At 45.4% G+C, this 22,783-nt stretch overlaps 1 protein-coding gene across 10 annotated transcripts in view; it reads right to left on the bottom strand.

Annotated features, from left to right (window-relative positions):
- The window catches only part of LRRC71 (leucine rich repeat containing 71), an 81,353-nt gene that overhangs the window by 58,450 nt on the left and 120 nt on the right, over window positions 1-22,783 (bottom strand). For 3 of the 10 annotated variants that reach the window (XM_029580835.1, XM_029580832.1, XM_029580833.1), the window contains exons 2-4: window positions 9,835-9,871; window positions 3,346-3,440; window positions 442-480 (exon numbers count right to left, since the gene is read on the bottom strand). The exons of 1 other annotated variant lie outside the window; for it this stretch is intronic. Coding sequence is in view for 6 of the 9 variants with exons in the window: in XM_029580832.1 (XP_029436692.1) it covers window positions 442-480; window positions 3,346-3,366 (60 nt within the window). In the remaining 3 variants the exon portion in view is untranslated. Of the gene's footprint in view, window positions 1-70; window positions 408-441; window positions 481-3,345; window positions 3,441-9,834; window positions 9,872-22,783 lie in introns of those variants that run through there. 6 more of the 10 variants (XM_029580828.1, XM_029580830.1, XM_029580836.1 and 3 more) reach the window with 4 other exon arrangements.

Here is a 22,783-nt window from a genome sequence, read left to right as displayed (position 1 = left end):
TCCCGTGATACTCGCAGACATTATCGCGGCCTAGAACCATTCATCGCTGCCAACGGTTGAGGAATCTCACTTTGCATTCACGAAATCTCTTGTCAAATTGGCTCAGTTTGGTGCCGAGCTTTTTATGGTGCCCTGGGCTTTGTCCGTCACGGGGTCAAAATCTTTCTTTTTCTGTTGGCGTCTTGATAGCAAGCACTGAGAGCAAGACTGGTACCATCCAGGCTGCCTGTTTCCTTCTGTTCAATGAGCCAACTTCAGTGCTCTTTTTTAACCTTACCCTTCCGCTTCCGCTCCTCCCAACACCAGCTAAAGAGCAGAGCTCGAACGGCTCCTTTTAAAATTTGCAATTTAGTAAAAGTCCTTCCCTTCAGAGCTGATGCGGCAGGGAGTGGTGCAAGGATCCGACCTTTTCCTCTCTCCCCCCCCCCTTTCTTTCCTTACCCGCTGCCTGCGATGCTCCCTTATCCTGAGCACCGGCACCTACAGAGGAGAAAGTAAACACACACGATTTAAAACAAAAAAGGTCTTTGGAATGCGTAAATATAGCGTACAGAGGCACAGATCCAGAGCAATTTAAATAAAACCACCTGGGAACAGCGTACAACTCGATATAAACTGAGACACACTTCTCTTATATAGGGTTGAATGCTCTGTATATTTACTGTATGGCAAGAAGGAATATAAAAGTTAGAAACTGGGGTTAACATCTCAAAAGAAAGCATAATTCTTTAAAACACCATTAGCTACTGCTCAGATGACTATCGGAGAAAGAACACACCCTGGGGACCGAGGTCCCTCCGCTCTGTTCGGTAAATGGTTGTAGAAAAGGGGACCTGAATGCACTTTGGCCCAGCTGACAAACGCGCTGAGCGGCGCACCTGGCTGGGCCCCTGGGCCTCGTAAGCAGAGGAAGACGTGCTACCAGTGGACGGGAGCAGAACAGCCAGCAGGGAACTCCCAGGTGCTACCACCAGAAGAGACTGCGGTGCCAGCATCCTGGCTGGCAGAGCGCCGCGAGCCCCTGTAGGGTACACGCAGCAGGTGGGACCAAGTGCAGCTGCAGAGAACCAGGTGGTGGAGGCTCAGTAGAGAGGAATGCATGCGAGAGGAAGAAGCAAGCATTGGGAGGAGAGAGAAGGGCAAGAGGAGGCATGAGCTTCGAAAGGGAGAGAATTTGGGGGTATTGGACAGGGCAAGGGGGAAAGTGAGAGCCTCGGATTGCCTACAGCTCACTCTCAGGCCGATGCTATAAGATGTACTTAAAAACATGCAGCCAAACCGGGTGCCTATTATTTTAAACACTCGCACAACCACCTCTCCTGGACGCCTGATGCTATATTTATTTATTTAAGCTTTTTATATACCGACAATCGTTGGGGAACATCTTATCGGTTTACAGAGAAAATAATGCAGCAACAGGCTTTACATGGAACACTTGATACAGGTAGTAGTATTAGCAGAAATCAAAAAAACATGAGAGGAACTATAACGCATAACTGACGATAAAATGATGGTTGAAGAACACATATACATAATCAAATAATGCAGTAGAATAAAGTTTACAAAGTAGGTGTGTGGCTTTGGGGTGCAGTGGAGAAGACAAGAGAGGTGATTAGAGTGGGAGGGAAAAGGGGCGGAAGCTATGGGAAAGGGAAAGATAGAATTCCCTCTTATCTCTCTCCCTATTACAAAAAACCCCCAACTTTTCTGGATGCATAATATATACGCACAATAGTAATGAACGAAATCGGCCTGCAGCATTTAAATGAGCTAGTGCGTTTAAAAGGATTCACCAGGACGAAATTGTGTCCCTAGCGTTCAAATGCATCGGTCGCCTAGGAGACATGGTTGTGTGCTTACGGGCGCTCAAGAATGATCCATTACATTAATTCTATTACAAAAAAACCCAACTTTTCTGGATGCACAATATACACGCAGAATAGTAATGGACGAAATCGGCCTGCCGCATGTATACTGTGTGCCCAGAAATTTGTTTTTTTGTAATCAATCCATTTCATTAATTCTTTATTGTTAATCACCACAGAGAACAGTATTTGACTCAGGGAATGACAACGCCAGCTACGGAGCTGCCGTTAAACTTGCTGCATTAAAAAGTGGGTGTTGGGCGCATCAGGGGGTAATAGCCTCATCTACGTCAAATTTACATGTGACGAGCGCCATCAGCTATGCCTTTGTTTAGGCACGCGTTTCGGACACGCTAATCTCCTTATTACATCAGTTGCTAGTCTAGCGTGTCCAAAGCGTGCATCCAACCACTGGTTAACCTGGGCGCACTTTATTACATCGGCCCCTCAGTCACAGCTCTCACATACAGATACCGTGCCTTCTCCCCCCACCCCCCCAAATCACTAGCCACTAGACTCTAGATCAGGCTATACCAGGAGTCTCCGGAGTGGCAGGTACTTCCACGGGAGCGGGGATTCCTAGGGATGGTGCTGAACAGGAGATTGGGTTAACATCCCTCCCGCCAGATTCCCCATGTTAAGATGATGACGATGAAGAGTTATCCCACATGGCTCGGCTGTAGCACGTAGGCTAGCAGAGCCAACGCATTCAAGCTCTGGTGCACAAGCTGTGCCAAGATGCTCGGGCTTGTCAGAAACTTCCCTTCCCAGCCGTGGCCAGCAAGAGAGCTTGAATCGCCTTGGAGTGGGGGTAGGGGGAGCTTAAAGTAGGAAAATCAAAAGGGTGAAGCACTCCCTTGCCATACAGCGAGCGGAAACTTCTCAGACCACTCTTTTTTTTTGTATCCGTGATCGGAACCAAGAAAGCAACCGCCTCTGCCTTACCAACGATAACTAACCTGGCTCAGTGGTTCTCAGCCCCACTCCTCGGGACACACCCAACCAGCTGGGGCTTTTCAAGGTCTTCACAGTGAATGTGCATGAGAGAGATCTGCTCGCGCTGCCTCTGTTCTATGCAAATCGTTCTCATGCATATTCACCGAGAACCACGCCCGCTGGCTGCCTGCCCAGGGCTGTGTTTGAGAACCACCAGCGTGGAGCACGGGCAGTGTTTTCCGTGGTGACTGAACAGCAACACATTTCTTTTGACCGGCTGTGTTACCGCGGGCCTGTTCTTAGCAGACGCTAGCTCCCCTTTGGCCTGCACATTTGGCACCTTCAAAACCTGGAGCCGTAGGCAGGTGCCTGTGTCTAAATCCGGGTCTGGCTCTTAGGTGCAGTAAACCTTCCTTAGGAATACACTGAAGCCTTATCCCCGTTGGCGACAACCCATTGGGACCAGCTGTCATCACAAACCCCCTTTTTAATGCAATATCCCCCCGATATTTTTAATACAGCAGTAGTCTGACTTTACTTGTACCTTCTTTTTCACCATCCTCATCACTGCTTATAGAAAAGAGTTTGTCCTTGAAGGATCTTTCTACCTTTTTCACTAAGGTTGCTTTCCTTACGACACTGGAAAGAAAGCGAACAAAATAAGAAAATTGGTTCTTACCTGATAATTTTTGTTCCTGTAGTACCACGGATCAGTCCAGACCATGGGTTATGCCTCCCTTCCAGTAGGTAGAAACAGAGAAAAACTTGAAAGGCACCCTCACTTAACCTGGTGTACCTCCTGCATCCCTTCAGTATATAGAGAATCAAAGCAGAACAATACTAGCAATGAATCAAGCAAGAACCAAACTATAACAACAAACATAAAAATGTAACCTGTAGCTTTCTTTCTTAGAATGCTGCAATAACATAATATGCGCATGCGGATTTTACAGATCCCCCTGTTACCCACTCCTAGTCTTTGGGCGGGCGTCTGGACTGATCCGTGGTACTACATGAACGAAAATTATCAGGTAAGAACCAATTTTCTTTTCCCTGAATGTACCCAGATCAGTCCAGACCATGGGATGTACCAAAGCTTCCCTAAACTGGGTGAGACCTCGCGAGTCCCGTGCACAGCACGCCACTGCCAAAATCCCCAGGCACCTGAACGTCCAAGCGGTAGTGACGATCAAATGTGTGGAGCCGCTCTGCAAATCTCTTGAGGAGACACCGACTGGCACTCAGCCCATGAAGCTGCTTGAGAACGAACAGAATGGGCCTTCAGGCCCTCAGGAACCGGTCGTCCTTTACAAATGTTGCAGACAAAATTGCTTCTCTCAACTAGCGAGCAATCGTCGTTTTAGAAGCCTTGTGATCCTTCCTGGGACTGCTCCAAAGGACAAACAAATGATCTGAGAGTCTGAAAGAATTTGTGATTTCCAAATATCGTAACAATGAATGTCGCACATCTAGCCGACTAAGCTCTCATGCTTGTGGAACATTGTTCGATAAATTAGGAAAAGCCGGGAGCTCAACTGACTGACTTAAATGGAAAGACGTGACCACCTTTGGCAAAAAAGACGGAACAGTTCGAAGAGAAACCCCCCCCAACTCAGAAATTCGTAAAAATGGTTCCCTACGAGAGACAGCCTGCAACTCTGACACTCTATGAGCTGAGCATATAGCCACCAAAAAGACAGTTTTCAGCATAAGATCTTTCAACGTTGTTGTCTTAATGGTCTCAAATGGCGGATCACATAATACGCGAAGTACCAAATTAAGACTCCACAAAGGACAGACTGGATGGACAGGGGGCTTCAAATGCCTAACTCCCCTGAGGAAATGCACCGCCATCAAGATGGGACACCACTGAGCTACCAGAGTGCCTAGAGCCGCTAACTGTACTCGTAGAGAGTTAAAAGACAAGCCCTTGGCTAAACCATTTTGCAAAACATCTGAGCAATAGTAGCGTGTCGGGGAAGAATTTCTCGCTCCCGAAACCAAGTCTCAAAAACTCACCACACCTTAATATATGAGAGAGAGGTAGAAGTTTTTCTGGCTTGTGGTAGAGTAGTGATAACTTCCTCAGAGTAACCTTTCTTCCTCAATTTCCTCCTTTCAAAAGCCAGGCTGCTAGTCAAAAGCGATCGGCCTGGTCGAAATATAAAGGATATTGGTGAAGAAGATGTCCGAGCCATAGAGGCCCATCCACAGCCAGATTGATTAAATCCGCGAACCACGGACATTGGGGCCAGTTGGGAGCTACCAGGATTACGGTCCCCGGGTGGACCTCTATCCTGCGAAGAACTTTGCCCATCACACTTAAAGGAGAACCAGCATTGGCCAGGGAAGTACCAGCGCATTGACCCCTTCTGCGCTGTGATCCCTTCTGCGACTGAAGAAATGAGGAGCCTTGGCATTGTCTTGCGTCGCCATCAGGTCCATGTGGGGAGATCCCCCACCTGCGAGAAATGAGATCCATTGCTCGGTCCGAGAGTTCCCACTCTCCGGGATCGATGCGCCGGTGACTTAGAAAGTCCACTTGTATGTTATCCTTCCTGGCGATGTGAGATGCCACTAGCATCGCCAGATTTTCCTCCACCCAAGCCATGAGTAACTTCTCGTTGGCTATGGCCTGACTTCTGGTGACTCCTTGACAGTTGATGTAGGCCATCATCATCGCATTGTCGGATAGGACATGAATCGGCTGATGGCGCAACTGGGGGAGAAAGTATTGCAGGGCCAAGCGAACTGCACTGGTCTCCAGGCGATTGATCAACCATCCGGACTCGTCCGGGGAGCAGCTGCTCTGTACTGACAGATGCTGGCAAACACCTCCCCAGCTGGAGAGACTGGCATTTGTGGTCACCACTACCCAGTTCGGGACTTCCAAGTTCACCCCCTTAAGACAGGTTGTATGGGCAAAGCCACCACCCAAGACTGAACCTGGTATGATCAGTTAGTGACAGAGGAAATTGGAAATTCTCCGACTTGGGATCCCATTGGGAAAGTAACGCTCGTTGTAATGGTCTCATATGCGCAAAAGCCCAGGGAACCACTTCCAGTGTAGATGCCATTGAGCCGAGAACTTGCCCCATTAGTCTGTGCATTCGGTCCGTCGGGAGGAAAAAACTTTCCCCGACCGTAGTGTCGAACAGAGCTCCCAGAAATTCCAACATCTGAGAAGGGACAAGGCTGCTCTTGGCCTGATTGATTACCCAGCCGAGGGATTCCAAGAGAGTAGTCACCTTGTGGACCGCTTCTACACAACAGTCTCTCGACTTCGCCCTGATGAACCAATCGTCCAGGTAGGGATGAATGAGAAGGCCTCGTCTCCATAGTGACATTGCCACAACCACCATGACCTTGGTGAACATACGGGGGGCGGTCGCGAGACCGAACGGCAGAGCGCAAAATTGATAATGCATTCCCAGGACCATAAAGCGGAGAAACTTCTGGTGATCCTCGTGTATGGGAATGTGTAAATATGCCTCCGTCAGGATCCAGAGAGGCCAGGAATTCTCCCTTGCGTACTGCCGCGATGATAGAGCACAGAGACTCCATGCGAAAGTGTGGCACCTTGAGGGACTTGTTTACCTTTTTTACCTTTTTGAGATCCAAAATTGGTCAAAAAGAAACCTCCTTCTTTGGGACCACAAAGTAAATGGGGTACCTCCCTGTCCTCCAGTGCTCTGGAGGAACCAGCTTTACCGCACCGGGAGCCAGGAGACATTCGAGAGTCTGACGAACGATCTGCCGTTTGACCTGGGGACCGCATGGAGAAATTAAGTAGAAATCCCAGAGAGGTTGAGCAAATGCCAAAGCGTAGCCTCGTTCTATTATGCTTAGCACCGACTGATCGGAAGTAATCCTGGCCCATGCCTCGTAAAACAGGGAGAGGTGACCCCCCAACCCAAGGGATGGGCTGGCTCCATCTCATTGTGTAGTCTTGGAGACCATCGAGGAGGAAGAACCACCTTCCTGGGAGGTTCTGTAGCCTCGAAAGGATGAGGTCCATGACTGATTTCTGGCCAACGGCTATCGCTGTCCGGCCGCCTGCGGCCTGCTCTGCCGGAACCTACATTGTCCTCGAAAACGAGAGCAGGAAGATGGAAATCCTCTGGAGGGTTTTGGTCTGACCTCTGGTAACTTGTGAACTTTGTTCTCCCCCAGGGACTTTATCAACTGCCCCAAATCATCCCCGAATAAGAAACCACCTTTAAAGGGAATAGCCCCAAGCTGAGCCTCGGAGGAGACATCCACTGAGCAGTTACGGAGCCATAAAAGTCACCTTGCCGACACTGCCGACGATGGTGCGAGAAGAAGTGCGGAACAAGTCATACAGTGCGTCTGCTCCATACGCTACTGCCGCTTCCAATCGTTCCACCTGCTCTGACTCTCCCGGAGGAAGGTCTCTAGGCGTCAGCAATTGCTGGACCCAGCGCAGGCTCATTCACAGCATACAACTGCCACATACCGCCGCCCGGATACCTAGGGCAGATACTTCAAAGATTCTCTTAAGCAGGACTTCCAATTTGCTGTCCTGAATATCCTTGAGAGCTGCTGACCCTGTGACTGGAATAGTGGTCCCCTTGACAACAGCCGAAACTGAAGCATCTACCTTAGGGGACCGACGGAGCTCCAGAGATTCATCTAATAATGGATAAATGTTTTCCATGGCCCTTCCAACCCGTAAACCAGCATCCGGAGCCAACTCCCTGGTCATCAGCTGCTGAAGCATGGGATGGAAAGGAAAGGAAAGGAAAGGCCCAGGTCGACGTTCGCAATCTGGCCAGGACTGGGTCCCCGAGTCCTGCGGTGGGGCATGCGCGGGAAGCTTTACTCCGAGCTCAGAAAGAACTGAAGGAATGAGAGGTTCTAATTCCTCTCTCTGGAACAGACGGTCCACCTTAGGGTCATCCCCATCCAAGGGGGTCTGTTTCCCCTGCTCTTCGTCAAATCCCCCCCCAGTTGGGGGGAAGAAGGGGCCCCCGCATCTGTAGCCGCACTACCCGGAACCTCTAGGGTTGCTGTTCCTCCTGAAGCCAAAGCACCTTTTAACTTCGCGATCCGTAGAGCCGCAGGCACACCCGTGCGCTTGGCTACCTTGGGGGATGGTCCCTGCACAGGTCTCACTGGCAAAGCACCACCTTGCGGAGACTTGGAAGCCAAAAAGGCTTTAATGCATAAGGAGGACAAAATCTAAAGAAAAAGAATTGGAATCAACCTCATCTCCCCCTGAAATATCAGGGTCCTCCAGGAAAAAGTCCTGGTCAAAAGTATCATCAGGAGTGGCAGGGACCGGTGACAGCGCTGGGGGAAGCTCCCCCGCCCCCACAGCCCTTGCCTGAGCTTCAGCAAAGGTGTCTTAAGATGGCTGCTGTGCCTGCACTGAAGGGGAAACAGTTTAGCCCGTGGATCCTGCGGAGCAGACCATTTCGGAGCCCCTCAGGGCTTAGTTAATGCTGCAGAGCCAGAAAAAGAGCTGCCTTCCCCTCCAGGAAGGCAGCGGGAGCAAATACCGGCTCTGGAAAGCCACGTGGATGATTCTCCACATGCCACAGACAAAATATGGCCTCGGCATCGTGAAGGGGGAAAAACAGCCCAAAAATTGGCAAAAATGTGGCGATTCAATTGGGGCGGAGTGGGGGGGGGGGCCTGGATTGCAGCCCACCAGAAAAGAAAAAATTTTTTTTAAATGTTGGATTTTTTTTTTTTTTTTTTTTAAACGCCGAGGATTGGCACGAGGTAAGAGAGGGACCGGACCACCAGTAATCTCTTCCCCTGCTCCTTCCCTTGCTGGAGCTCTGTGGGGTTACCAACCCCAGCTCCAATAACCTGCCACCAGAGAGGATGACCCTGCAGGATCTTACAACCCCCTGGGAGGATAGGAAAACACTCCCTGCTGCAGGTTTTTTTTTGTTTGTTTGTTTTTGGGTTTTTTTTTTAAACTTGCTCGATTCAAACTTTAGCTAGCTAGTTCACTCTTAGTTATTTCAAGGGATAGCCTACACCCCAGAAACAGGGCAAGACTGCAGGGTTTGCACCACCCATGTTCTGGAGACAGAGAAATACTGAAGGGATGCAGGCGGCATACCAGGTTAAGTGAGGGTGCCTTTCAAGTTTTTCTCTGTCTCCACCTGCTGGAAAGGAGGGTTATCCCATGATCCGGGTACGTACAGGGAACTCAAGGTAATACTGGCAGACACACTTCACTGGTACACAGGATAGGGGGAGATAAAGCAAACTCGGATGCAGAGAAAACAAAGCAGTTGCAGCCCAATCCCTCAGCCTCCTATCCTACAACCAAGCAAGCATCAGACTCCAGCCCTGCCGGCCCTTTAAACTCTTAGCAGCAGAGTTGGTGTGTCACCAGTGGCAGAAGACAAAAGGGTCCCTACAGCACCAATCTGCTACTGCGGTCACCAGGCTCGCCAACGTGCCTACCACCACCACATCTCACTTTGGCTCTACCATCACATGCAGCCCACGCTCACTGTGTAGCCCCTCGCCACAGAATATGAGCACGGCAACTCTACGTGATGCCAGATCCCCTCAGTCCGCAATGCCAATCAAAGCAATCGTAGGATTGAGTTCTCACCCCAGGCTGTTATCTGAGCTTTCAGGTGCCATGTAGAGCCTTGCTGGTTTTCTTGGCTAGGCATTTTGCTTATATTGTGCAGTTTCTGCAGTTTTTATTTTCAGTAGCTGACTGCAAAATGCTTTGCTGGTTTGGTTCTTTTTTTTTTTTGGCTTGTTGTAGATGCAGTCTGTTGTATTTTGTTACATGTTTTTATTGAAGGGATTTTATGCTTCTGGTTTTGTATTTACCCAGAGCGGTGGTTTTATAAATGTAATAAATTCAGAAAACCTCAAGGCACTCATACCACTCTGGATCCAGGCACACATCTCCCCCGTAAAACCACAGGATAGACAATTACTCACCCATCCATCCAGCTAGCAACAGCAAGAGAGACAAACAGCTCCCAGAAAACACATTGCAGAAACACCCAAAATCCAAGACAGACCTTACCTGATTCAAATCCAATTGGCGACAAACACAGACAAACCTGAAAAAAAGGCTTCCCTTACTTGCATGTACTTCAGTGAAAAATTGGGAGGGGTAAATAAAGCTGCGATTATTCATGACATCTTAATTAACAGTTCACTGACCTGGTCTTCATTGTAGAAAACTGGCTTGGCAAGGCAGACGGACCTGTCCTAACCTTTTACCAGCTATAAAATCTGCCACCAACCTGGAGGGGGGGGGGGGGGGGGGCTGGAGGAAGTGGTGATCCTCCAAAAGATGCCATACCTACCTTGAAAGCAGGCATCAATGTCCTCTGTGGTTCCACATGGATTTCGCATGAGACTAGGGAGCTAGCCTCCTACTATTATACCATCTTCCAACAATACACAATACGAACAACAAAAGAACCTCATAAGAGGTCCTTCAAGCCCAGTATCCTGTTTCCAACAGTGGCCAAGCCAGGTCACAAGTACCTGGCAGGATCCCAAGGGGCAGACAGATTCCAAGCTGCTTATCCCAAGAATAAGCAGTGGATTTCTGCACCACCAGCTTAAAAATGACTAATGTACTTTTCCTCCAGGAACTTGTCCAAACCTTTTTTTATTTTTTCATTAATATTTTATTGAAATTTTATCAATTCTTACATTAATAAAACATAGGAATTCAGGAGTACACCACAGCAAAAGAAAAACAAATCTTTAAGTAATTTTGACTAAATGTCATCAACCTAATCTAGTCCACATTGCTTTGGGGGAGCGCTATAACAAGCAAATATTTTCTACATATATAAATTCAAATCATGAGAGACATTTTAAATGTGTATTTTCATCAATACCTCAGCAATTCTCTAGATCATTCAGGTTTCTGCTCTTTATCTCGAAGGAAAGTTTCCAAATGAGTGGGGTCAATGAAAACACATTTATTTCCCTGTACAGTAATACAACATTTACAGGGAAATTTGAGAAAAAATAATCCCCCTAAGGATACAACCCTCTCTTTTAACAAGAAATGTTTTCTTTTCATCTGAGTATTTTTTGCTACGTCCAGGAATATCTGAATTTTTTTCCTGCAATAGAGAAAATTCTTATTTTTGAAATACTTTTGTAACACCAAATTCTTGTCTATTTCACTATTAAAGATAACTAAAAGAGTAGCCCTTGTTGAGATGTCATCAATTGATGCCTCTAAGAATGATGTTAAATTGGGGCTATTTCCTTGTATTAAATCTATTTCTTCTTCAGGACCTAAGGAGCTAACTCTAGATCTAGGTACATAAAAAATCTTAGACAATACCATTTCTTGATAAGAGGAAATTTGTCATACTTCATTCAAGTATTTCCGTAGTAGCTCAGTAGCCGATAAAAGTCTGGTGATGGGGAAGTTCAAAAAACGGAGATTCTTAGATCTCAATACGTTTTCCAAGCCTTCAAGTTGTCTAGACATCACCAGACTGTCTTTAATAAAAGATGTATTTATTGCTTGTAAGTTTACCACTTGTGTATTAACCACAGAGTAATTACTTTCCAAGTTATTTAAGCAGTTTGAATGGTCTTTAAGCATATTTTTTGTTTCAGTGTTAAGACACAAATTGTGACATAGCCTGCGCTAATAATTTCTCCATACTATCCACAGATCTCCAAACATCCAGCAACGTCACATTTTTTAAATCAGGCAAATCTACATTTGAACTTTCCATGTTATCTAAAGGAATTGCCACTGCAATATCCATATCCCCAGTAGCTACAGTTAATTCCTTATTTTGAGGATTACCATTAATTAAAGACAATACACTTAAATTATTTAGATCTCTTTCATTATTTTTATTTATTTATTTATTTAATTTTATATACCGGCAACCGTTTGCACATCGTGCCGGTTTACAGATAACTTAAAACAAGGATATATATAGGCAAAGCCTTTACAAGGAACATTGTGTAACCTCATTAGTACTGGAGTCTTGATTTTGGGGCGATGAATGGTGGCCAGGACTCTGAATCGAGCCCGAGGAAAAAGATACTTCTGGGTTAGGATTTAGAAAATCAGAATTTAACCTTCTTATAATATGTGAGTGCATAGGACCTCTTACCGCGACGTAGCTGGAATCGAGGGAAAAATCTCTTTCTTTTCCTGCTCCTTTGGCAGCGCACCGGCGGCTGCATGCCACAGGCTCCTGGTTATATCCGGTCTCACTCACTGTCAGGGGTTTCTCAGGGGGGATTGGCTCAACTCGTTCCAGTAGGAAATAGTTCAGAGATGTTTCTCAGGCTCACGGCAGTCCCACTGGCCGATTCCCTCCGGTGGGAGGAACTCTCTCCAGGTGCACTCCCTTAAAGCCTGCCGCAGGCCCCTGTGTACAATTCTGGTCACCGAATCTCAAAAAAGATATAATTGCGATGGAGAAGGTACAGAGAAAGGCTACCAAAATAAGGGGAATGGAACAGCTCCCCTATGAGGAAAGACTAAAGAGGTTAGGACTTTTCAGCTTGGAGAAGAGACGGCTGAGGGGGGATATGATAGAGGTGTTTAAAATCATGAGAGGTCTAGAACGGGTAGATGTGAATCGGTTATTTACACTTTTGGATAATAGAAAGACTAGGGGGCACTCCATGAAGTTAGCATGGGGCACATTTAAAACTAATCAGAGAAAGTGCGGAATTTTATCAGTGTTTAGCCGACCCGTTGACAGACTTTCTCCCTTCAGTGTTCCATAGCTGGATCCAGCAGGGTTCCTTCCCCCCAATGGGTAATACGGCCCATGTCACTTTAATTCCGAAGCCAGGAAAGGATCCGCTAGAGCCCGCAGCATATAGACCCATTTCTCTGCTGAATGTAGATAATAAATTCCTAGCCAAAATTTTGGCGGATCGTCTGGGCACTATTTTACCTACTCTAATAAAACCGGGTCAGGTGGGGTTCGTCCAGCGGCGTTACGCCTTAACGAACATTAGGAAGGTGCTGGCGGCGATGACTCTTTGTCAACGTACTAAGAGCCCCTTTTTAGTGGTAAGTCTAGACGCCGAAAAGGCATTCGACCGGGTTGAGTGGGATTACATGTTCCAGGTGCTTGAGGAAATGGGGTTTCAGGGGTTCTTTTTGGAGGCGGTCCAGCTACTTTATAATAATCCTCAGGCCCAATTATTGGTTAATGGAACATTGTCCTCCCCTATTGCGGTCAAGCGGGGCACACGTCAGGGTTGCCCGTTATCTCCCCTATTATTTTTACTTTCCCTAGAGCCGTTGCTTTTGGTAGTGCAAGACAATCCGGTCATACGTGGGGTGCAGTTTTATTTTCACACGGATAAGGAGATCTTTAAATATGCCGCTTTTGCGGATGACATTTTGCTTTTTCTCACCACACCGGCGAGGTCTTTGGGGGCTCTATTAGCGGTGTTTGGAGCCTTTGGAGAGTTTTCAGGTTTGAACATCAATTGGGACAAATCGAAGGCCCTGGCCTATCCAACTACCTTGCGGGAGACCTGGGATGGAAATTTCCCATTACGCTGGGCTAATAATAAGCTTAAGTATTTGGGGGTTATCTTGTCAATTGACCTGAGCGCTATATATTCTCTCAATATTACCCGCCTATTGAAAGTTACGAGGGAAAAATTGCTTTTATGGAAAGAGCTTCCTCTCTCCTTGGGAGGGCGTATTAATCTATTTAAATTAATCATCTTACCTAAATGGCTCTACGTGGTGCAAAATTTACCAGTGTCCCTTCATAGGAAGGATTTGGGCATCTTGGACTCCCTTCTTAGGATCTTTTTGTGGAAGGATAAGAAGGCAAGGGTCCCATTGCGCTGGTTGAAACTGAAATGGGGTAGGGGTGGTATGGGAGTCCCGGACCTGCAAAGTTATGTGATAGCGGCTAATTTGCGGATCGTCCGAGATTGGATCTCGGGTGAGTCGACTCTTGTTAGTTTAATAGCAGAGCGGACGTTGGTACATCCTTTGGATATACAATTTGTACTTATGTGCCCCAACAAAGACTTGACGGATACAGTTAAACAGGATCCCCTAATTGCTCCTATCCGACAAGCTTGGCGTTCTATGACTAAAAAACTGAGGCTCCCTGAGTACACCGCATTTTTGATGCCTATCATGGGCAATCCACATTTTATACCTGGGACCCAATGTAGAGTGTTTCGCGACTGGAAACTAGCGGGTATTATCATGTTGGGTCATGTTCTAAGTGATGGTGGGGCCCCTTTTTCTTTTGCCGAACTTCAATCTCTCTATGGACTCCCAGTTACTAGTCTCTTTGGTTACTTGCAACTTAGGCATTATATTAGTTCCATCCCGGCTCTGTACAAAGTCCCTGACCATTTCCTAACCCTTGCGAGTTCTTTTAAGTTGGATAAGACGCAAGCTGTATCCCTATCAGGCTACTATCGTGGTCTTACTACGGGCCACGGAGGTATATAGCCAGGCGGTGGAAAGATGGAATAAAGATGGAGTGTTTCAGGTCCCATTGGGGGTATTTTCGACCTCTATGAAAGTTTTGACCAGTGTTACCAGTAACATGTACTATAGGGAAATGCAGTTTAAACTGTTGTATAGAGCTTATATAACCCCGCAAATTGCATTCCGAGCGCACCTGGTGCAGACTGCCACCTGTCCCCGTTGTTTGGGATCTAAAGGGACATTATCTCATGTTTTTTGGGAATGTAGGGGGATCCGCTCATATTGGGGAAAGCTTGTAAAATATCTGAGTGATTTGATGGATATGCAATTACCTATGTCGCCATATATGATATTATTTGATTGTATTCCCCATCCCTTGGTTAAACGAATGGAGTCTCGTTGGTTCCTGCGGAAAGCCTTTGCCGTGGGGAAAAAAATGGTCTTGCTCAATTGGAAGGAGACAACACCTCCATCCTTCTGGTCGTGGAGGATCCATTTGCATCGTCTCATGCAAATGGAAAACATGGCCTCTCAGATGGACCCTCAGAGACGTCGTCGATTTCTCCAGATTTGGAATGGATACCTGCAGGCGTTGCCACATCGGGCCAGAAGCTTGATTCTTAACTGTTGAACGCCTGCTGGCCGAGAACGGCCCACTCGTGTCGTATAACAGGATTTCAGTTTGCCAAGAACGTTCAGTAAGCACCTGGGAGGGGGGGGGGGGGAGGTTGGGGGGGAAAAATTGTATTGCAATTGCTGACTTTTGTTAGATCAAGGGATTGGGATATGGAAGAAACTGTATATCTCTAATCCTGTCTGTACTGTTATAACATATTATAATAAAAATTGTTTACACAAAAAAAAAAAAAAACTAATCAGAGAAAGTTCTTTTTCACTCAACGCACAATTAAACTCTGGAATTTGTTGCCAGAGGATGTGGTTAGTGCAGTTAGTATAGCTGTGTTTAAAAAAGGATTGGATAAGTTCTTGGAAGAGAAGTCCATTACCTGCTATTAAGTTCACTTAGAGAATAGCCACTGCCATTAGCAATGGTAACATGGAATAGACTTAGTTTTTGGGTACTTGCCAGGTTCTTATGGCCTGGATTGGCCACTGTTGGAAACAGGATGCTGGGCTTGATGGACCCTTGGTCTGACCCATTATGGCATGTTCTTATGTTCTTAAGTAGCTACAACACTGATATCTATTTCACTAAGGACTAGGTCTAAAATAGTTTCCCATTGTTGGTTCTTGTACCTGCTGCTCCATGAATCAGTCATTTATTTCATCTAAGAACTTTGGGCCGGATTTTAAAAGTGTTACGCACATAAGGTAAGCGCGAAACCCTTTTAAAACGCCCCTGCGCGCGCCGTGCCTATATTGCATAGGCTTCCGGCATGAGCAAAGCCCCAGGACACGCGCATGTCCCTGAGCTTTCTTGGGGTGGGCGTGTCGGGGGGGTCGGCACGTCATCGGGGGACGTGTCAGGGGCTGTGACGCGGTCGGCACTTCATCCAGGAGCGGTGCCGCGGGCATGGTTTCGGCCCAGGGGCGTTCTAGGGGCGTGGCCGCGGCCTCCGGACCGGAACATGGAGCGCGGCAGCCGGCCCAGCACACGCAAAGTTACGCCTGCTTCGAGCAGGCGTAACTTGTGCGATAGAGGTGGGGGGGGTGGCGGAGGGAACGGGCAGCGCGCGCAGGGCTCGGCGCACGCAAGTTGCACAAATGTGCACCCCCTTGCGTGCGCCGACCCCGGATTTTATAAGATATTCGTGGCTACGCGCATATCTTATAAAATCCAGCGTACTTTTGTTCGCGCCTGTTGCGCGAACAAAAGTACACGCGCGCGCTGTGTTTTAAAATGTACCCCTTTACTTCTCTAGAATGTCCTGATGTAACATTCACCCAGTCAATACTGGGGTAACTGAAATCCCCATTATTACAGTGCTGCTGTTAGCTTTCCTAATTTATTTTAGCATTTAATTATCTGTTAGTTCATTCTGGCCAGGTGGATGGTAATGTATCCTCATTACTATTTTATTCCCTTTTCACCTGGGATTTCTATCCATAAAGATTCAATATTGCATTTTGTTTCCTGCAGAACTTTTATCCTGTTTGATGCTCTTTAACATATAGCACCACCCCTCAACCAATTTGATCCATCCTATCATTGTGATATAATTTGTACCCTGGCATCACAGAGTCCTATTGGTTATCGTCCTTCTACCAGGTCTTTAAGATGCCAATTATATCTACCTCTTCATCCAGTGCTACACACTAACTCTCTCATCTTATTTTTTAGACTTCTAGCATTCATATACAGACATTTCAAAGTATGCTTTTTGTTTGTATTAACAACCTGCTCATCAGTTGACGGGGTAATTTGGAATATTTCTGCACTTTACTTAAAGACACTTGGTCCAAGTTGGCATTTATTGCAACCTCTGTACTGGGTTGCCCTAATGTCCCTGTTCTCTCAGTATCCTTCAAAGATTCATCATTCTGAACCCTGCACTTCTGAGCGCTATCTGCTTTTCCCCCCCATCATCTAGTTTAAAAGCTGTGCTATCTCCTTTTTAAAGGTTAGTGCCAACAGCCTGCTCCAACTCTGGTTAAGGTGGAGCCCATCCTTTTGGAAAGGTCCCCCCCCCCCGCCTTCCCCAAAACGATGCCCAGTTCCTAACAAACCTAAAACCCTCTTCCCTACACCATCGTCTCATCTACACATTGAGACTCTGGAGCTCTGCCTGTCTCTGGGGTCCTGCCACCCTGGAGGTTTGGGATTTCAGCTTTCTACCTAAAACCCTACACTTGGCTTCCAGAACCTCCCTCCTGCACTTTCCTATGAGTGACAGTGAAAGAGGGGGGAGAGAACTAGAGAACGAGAGGTGGGGAAGCAAGACAGTTGGCGACTGAGGGGGGGGGGGTCCTAAGGAGCATGACTTCTGAGGGATGGGGAACATGACTAGGGGGTTGGAGGGGAGGGGGCTGAGGAAGAAGACAGGACCGAGGACTGGGTAGCATGAATGTGGGGGATTGTAGGAGACTGGGGAGCATGACTGCTAGCGGGTGGGGGGCCCTGGGTGGGGAAAGCAGACTGAGTGCTGGGGAGCATGACTACTGGAGGGTGGGGAGAGGAGATTGTGGAGAATGACTGGGGACAGGGCCAGTGAAGAATCCTTCAGCATTGATCTGCTTAACTCATTCAATGCTGATATTAGATATTTTGTAGCTTCAGGTAATTTTAATCTTCATGTTGATGTTGTGCCTCTTTCTGATAGCTGTGAGTTCTTGAGACAATGAATGCGTTGGCTTGGCCTCAACTTATTAATCAACCCACCCATTCTCATGGCCATACCTTGGACTTAGTTTTCTTTAGAACTCTATCTGCTCATTTTATTTCATTTAGTGCAAAAAATGTGAGCCTGTCCCTTAGTCAGACCATTATTTAATTGAAATTTTTGCCAGATTAAATTAAATGGCCTATAGTTAAGAATAAACTAAATCAAGTGACTTGCAAGAGAAAGAGTTTTCGAAATAGATACCTTAAAAGAAATCTGGATACCTGAGTTGATGGAAAAAGTCATTTAACATTGAAGATGCAGTTTCCTTAAGGGTCAATTCGCTGAATGAAGCCTTAGATCAGATTGCCCCTTTGACAGAATCTGTCTCCTGGAGGCTTTATAGAGCTCCGTGGTTTGGAAAAGAAATGATTAAAAAAAAAAAAAAAGAGACTGCTTAGAACTATTGAACACCGCTGGAGAAAAACTGTCCGAAATTGATCGTTCAGCTTATCTGAACAAATTAACTATAGGAATGAGTCAAATTGGCTGAAACATCAATTTTTCACAAATCAAATACATTCTGCCCCAAAATCAGCCACAAAAACTTTTTCACATTGCCAAAAAAACTTTAACATCTAAGTCCTCCTCCTCTGATTGTCAAACTCATCTAAGCGCCCATGAGTTTGGTCTTTGTTTTCAATGATAAGATCAAAAAGATTACTTCGTCTTTTTCTCAAGATACCTTTTCAGAAATGGGGGGAGTCAAGTACTCTCTGGAATACCCTTTCCACAGTAGGATCAAGTGAAGTTTCTGAATTAATGACCAAGTTAAAACAATTTCTGCCCTTTGTCCAAATGTTTCAGTTAAGTGTCTTAGAATGAATCATCATGCTTTTGGTGAGATTTGCTTAATTGCTCCTTACAGGAAGGAAGTCTAACTAAAATATTGAAAGCGGCAGTGATCAAGCCCGAGTTAAAAAAAAAAAAAAAAAGGCTACTTCTGATTTCTGATCCTAACTATTTAAATAGTTATCGTCCTATAAGTAATCTTCCCTTTCTTGCCAAATTACTCGAAAAAGTGGTATTGAATCAACTCCAGGAAGTTTTGGGTGCTCACCATGTATTAGTCCATCACCAGTATGGCTTTCGATCTAATTATAATACTGAGACACTTTTGCTGTCCCTCTAATATTTTGAGTCATCGATTTGACTGTGGCACAGGTTTCTTTCTTGTTTTCTTGGATCTGACTGCAGTGTTTGGCACCATTGATCATTCCATTCTGATCAATCGCCTGTCAAACATAGGGACTGGAAACAGTGTTAAAATGTTTTTCTTCTTTCTTGAGCAATCTCAGTCAGTATATATCTCTGGACATTGGTCCAAGGAATTTGATCTTGCTAGCGGGGTACCAACAAGGGTCAGCCCTTTCAACTGTGCTCTTTAATGTTTGCATTGCCCCGATTTGTCGAGTTGATGTTGGTTACAGTCTATATGCTGCTGATATCCAGTTTTTTTGTGCCAATTTCAAAGTAATTTGACTGTGCCCTAAAAAAAAAAAAGATTTCCTATTGTCTGAATTCCCTCAAGGATTTATTGTTGAAAAATAACTTCTTTTAAATATGTCCAAGCCCGAAATGTTATATCTGGCCAGATATCCTGACTCAGGTGCCCAAATCCTTGATTTTGGATATTGTAGAAATTCCAATAGTGGGTGAGGCAAAAAATATCTTGGTTTCATTATGGCTATTTCCTTATCACTAAAGCCACAAATTTCGAAAATTGTAAAAGGAGTATTTTTTAAACTCCATGTGCTCCGTAGATTACTACCGTTCCTAAATGAGCCAGACTTAAGAAATGTAATTCATTCTTTTGCTTTGTAATCTCTTAATTACTGCAATGCACTGTATCTTGGCCTCCCACAAAAATCCTTGAGGGCGTTACAGCTTGTCCAGAACTCGGCTGCTAGGGTAATATAACTGGGACAATGATTCGTGAGCACATCTCACCTGTTCTGAAGGGCCTCCATTTGCTTCCCATTAAATGGAGAATTTCCTTTAACATTCTCATGTTAGTTTTTAAAGGGTTAAATAGTGTCGCACCCCTACCTTCAATGTGGCTTTAAAATTGTATTGTCCATCACAAACCCTAAAATCTGCTAGTCAAGTCCTTCTAAATGTCCCTTCACCTAGAATTATTCGCTTAGATGAATCTTGAGAAAGGCTTTTTTATGTTCAGGGTCCTATCCTGTGGAATTCTCTTCCACGGAGTTTGAAGGAATAATCCTCTATGCTAAAATTCAGAAGTTATTAAAGACCTTTTTGTTCTCTCAAGCCTTCCCTGATTATGTGTAGCCAGTAGGGAGCAGAGTATTGCATAAAATCTGGAGTGTAAACTATAAATTTGAAGACAATTAGATGGATATTGGCAGAATATTTATTGTATTTGTGTATTGTTTGTCGGTTTTTTTTTATGATTTTATGAATTTTTTTTTGTTAGACCACTTACAAATTTTGATTTGTGGTATACAAGTTTTAAATAAATACATAAAACAGACCCTCAGCAAAAACAGAATAGAGCAACCCTAAATTAGAAATACAAATGCATAGACAAAAACTGAACTGGCAACATCAAGAAGCCAGACACTCTATGGAGTGCAACAATGAAAAAACCAGTCATCACCATTCCTCAAACATCAAACAGTAAAATCAAGAAATAAAATAAATACATGATCATAATACTAAAAACATATTAGTATTTAAAAAAAGCTGATTATTAAAGATCAAATAATTGAAAACTCATAGACAATTTTTTTAAAGTCACAAACACCAATAAAATTTCAAAACAGCAGACATCAAATAACACCTGAAAAATAAAACTAAAAAGGGATTTTAAAAATTCAAGCTCTCCATACCCGGGAACTTTTGATTACCAATCACCCTGAGATTGTCATGGAGTAGTATGTACAAACTTTCTCTTCTCTTTAACCCGCAGGCATCTCCAGCTATTCTTTGGTTGGGATCTACCAGCAGCTCCAGGCCCTCATCTTCATTTCAGTTGCTGACAGGTTGGAATCCACCTGCAAACCCCCAATATCTCTCCCTCACACACACACACACACCCCACCCAGCCAAGCTCCCATTCTCTCTCTCACACACACACACACCACCCAGCCAAGCTCCCATTCTCTCTCCCTCACACACACACACACACCACCCAGCCAAGCTCCCATTCTCTCTCCCTCACACACACACACACACACACCACCCAGCCAAGCTCCCATTCTCTCTCCCTCACACACACACACCACCCAGCCAAGCTCCCATTCTCTCTCCCTCACACACACACACCACCCAGCCAAGCTTCCATTTACGTCCACTCCCATTTACAGCCACCCACACCCCCATCCCAGGCAGTAAAGTGCAGAAAGCTTTCAAATTTATTTATCAACTGATGAGCAGGTTCTTAATATAAACAAGAAACATACTTTGAAATGTCTGTACACAAATGCTAGAAGTCTAATAGATAAGAAGGAAGAATTAGAGTGTATAGCAGACCTGGTGGAAAGAAAATAACTGTGATACCATGGTACAAATTATATCACAATGATAGGATGGATCAAATTGGTGGAGGGGTGGCACTATATGTTAAAGAGAGCATTGAGTCAAACAGGATAAAAATTCTGCAGGAAATTTAATGTGGACAATTGCAAAGTGATGCACTTAGGGAAGAGTAACCCAAATTATAGCTACAGAACGCAAGGTTCCACATTAGGAGTCGCCACTTATGAAAAGGTTCTTGCTGTCATCATTGAAAATACATTCAAATCTTCTGCTCAGTGTGCAGCAGCAGCCGCCGCCGCCAAGAAAGCAAATAGAATTCCTAGGGATTATTAGGAAAGGAATGGAGAATAAAACAGAGAATATCATAATGCCTCCGTATCACTCATAGTGTGATCTCATATTGAGTATTGTGTGCAGTTCTAATCACTGCATCTCAAGAATGATATAGCAGAACTAGAAAAGATATAGAGAAGGGTGACCAAAATCCTAAAGGGGACTGACCGATTCCCCTATAAGGAAAGGCTAAAGCGGTTAGGACTCTTCAGCTTGAAGAAGAGACAGCTGAGGAGAGATATGATAGAGGTCTAAAAAATGAGTGGAAAGGAACGAGTAAATGTTAGTTGTTTTCTCTTTCAAAATGTTCAAAGAGCAGGGGACACACAATAAAGTTACTAGGTAATACTTTTAAAACTAATAAGAGAATTTTTTTTTTACTCAATGCATAATTAAGCTCTGGAATTCATTACTAGAGGATGTGGGGAAAGCTATTAGTGTAGCTGGGTTTATAGGAGGTTTGGACAAGTTCCTAGAGGAAAAGTCAAGAAATCCTTATTAAGGGAGAATTGCAGAAATCCACTGCTTATTTTTGGGATAAGCAGTTAGAATCCAAACTACTCCTTGGGATCCTACCACGTTCTTTTGACCTGGCTTGGGCACTGTTGGAAACAGGATACTAGGCTTGATGGACCTTTGGTCTGACCTAATATGGCAAATCTTATGTTCTTATGACTTCTGCTCTAAAGTCATAAAAGCAGCAAAAAATCATCCACCAGATAAGTATTCATTGTGAATGATGTCCTAGGATCCATTGCATCATCAGGGCAAAGAATGGGAGAAAATCCAGACTATTCCTAGCTTGCCAACTTCTTCCATAGTAAAATAACTACAGGATAAGCTTAGAAGGGGCAAGAAAGAAAACTCTGAACAAACTACCTCCACGTCAAGAGGAAGAATCGATAGTGGTCACACAAACCTCTGCCCCAGCAGGACAAAAATCAAAGCACCCGAATACTGAAGATGCACCATCTGTGACAACTCCTAAAAACAAGACAATAGACCTCACCACTGACCCAAAGCGAGAGAGGCGGTTGCCTCCCAGCTTTTCATCTGTTCAGCAGAGAAGACATCAAGAAGTCCATGGCAAACGAAGGCAATGAGGGCAGCTCCTCTGACTCCAACCCACTCCCACTTAGCCAAAACCATAAAGCCCTCCCTCCAGCCGGGACATTTTGCCTCCCCGTCTTCCCAGCGCAGATATCATGGCAGGGAGTTGTAGCACTTGTGAGTCTCCCCAGCCTCTCCTTCTTGGCGATGCTGCTCACAAATTGCACCCCCCTAACATCTCGCTGCACGCAACGGTGGACTGGAGCAACTCGTAAACGGGGCTCCGCCGCCGCCGCCGCCTCCCGGATTGGAGGGGGCTACAC

The sequence above is a fragment of the Rhinatrema bivittatum genome, chromosome 16 (assembly GCF_901001135.1).
Source record: "Rhinatrema bivittatum chromosome 16, aRhiBiv1.1, whole genome shotgun sequence".
In the NCBI taxonomy this organism is placed as follows: Eukaryota; Metazoa; Chordata; class Amphibia; order Gymnophiona; family Rhinatrematidae; genus Rhinatrema; species Rhinatrema bivittatum.
This window is presented reverse-complemented; position numbering and strand designations above follow the sequence as displayed.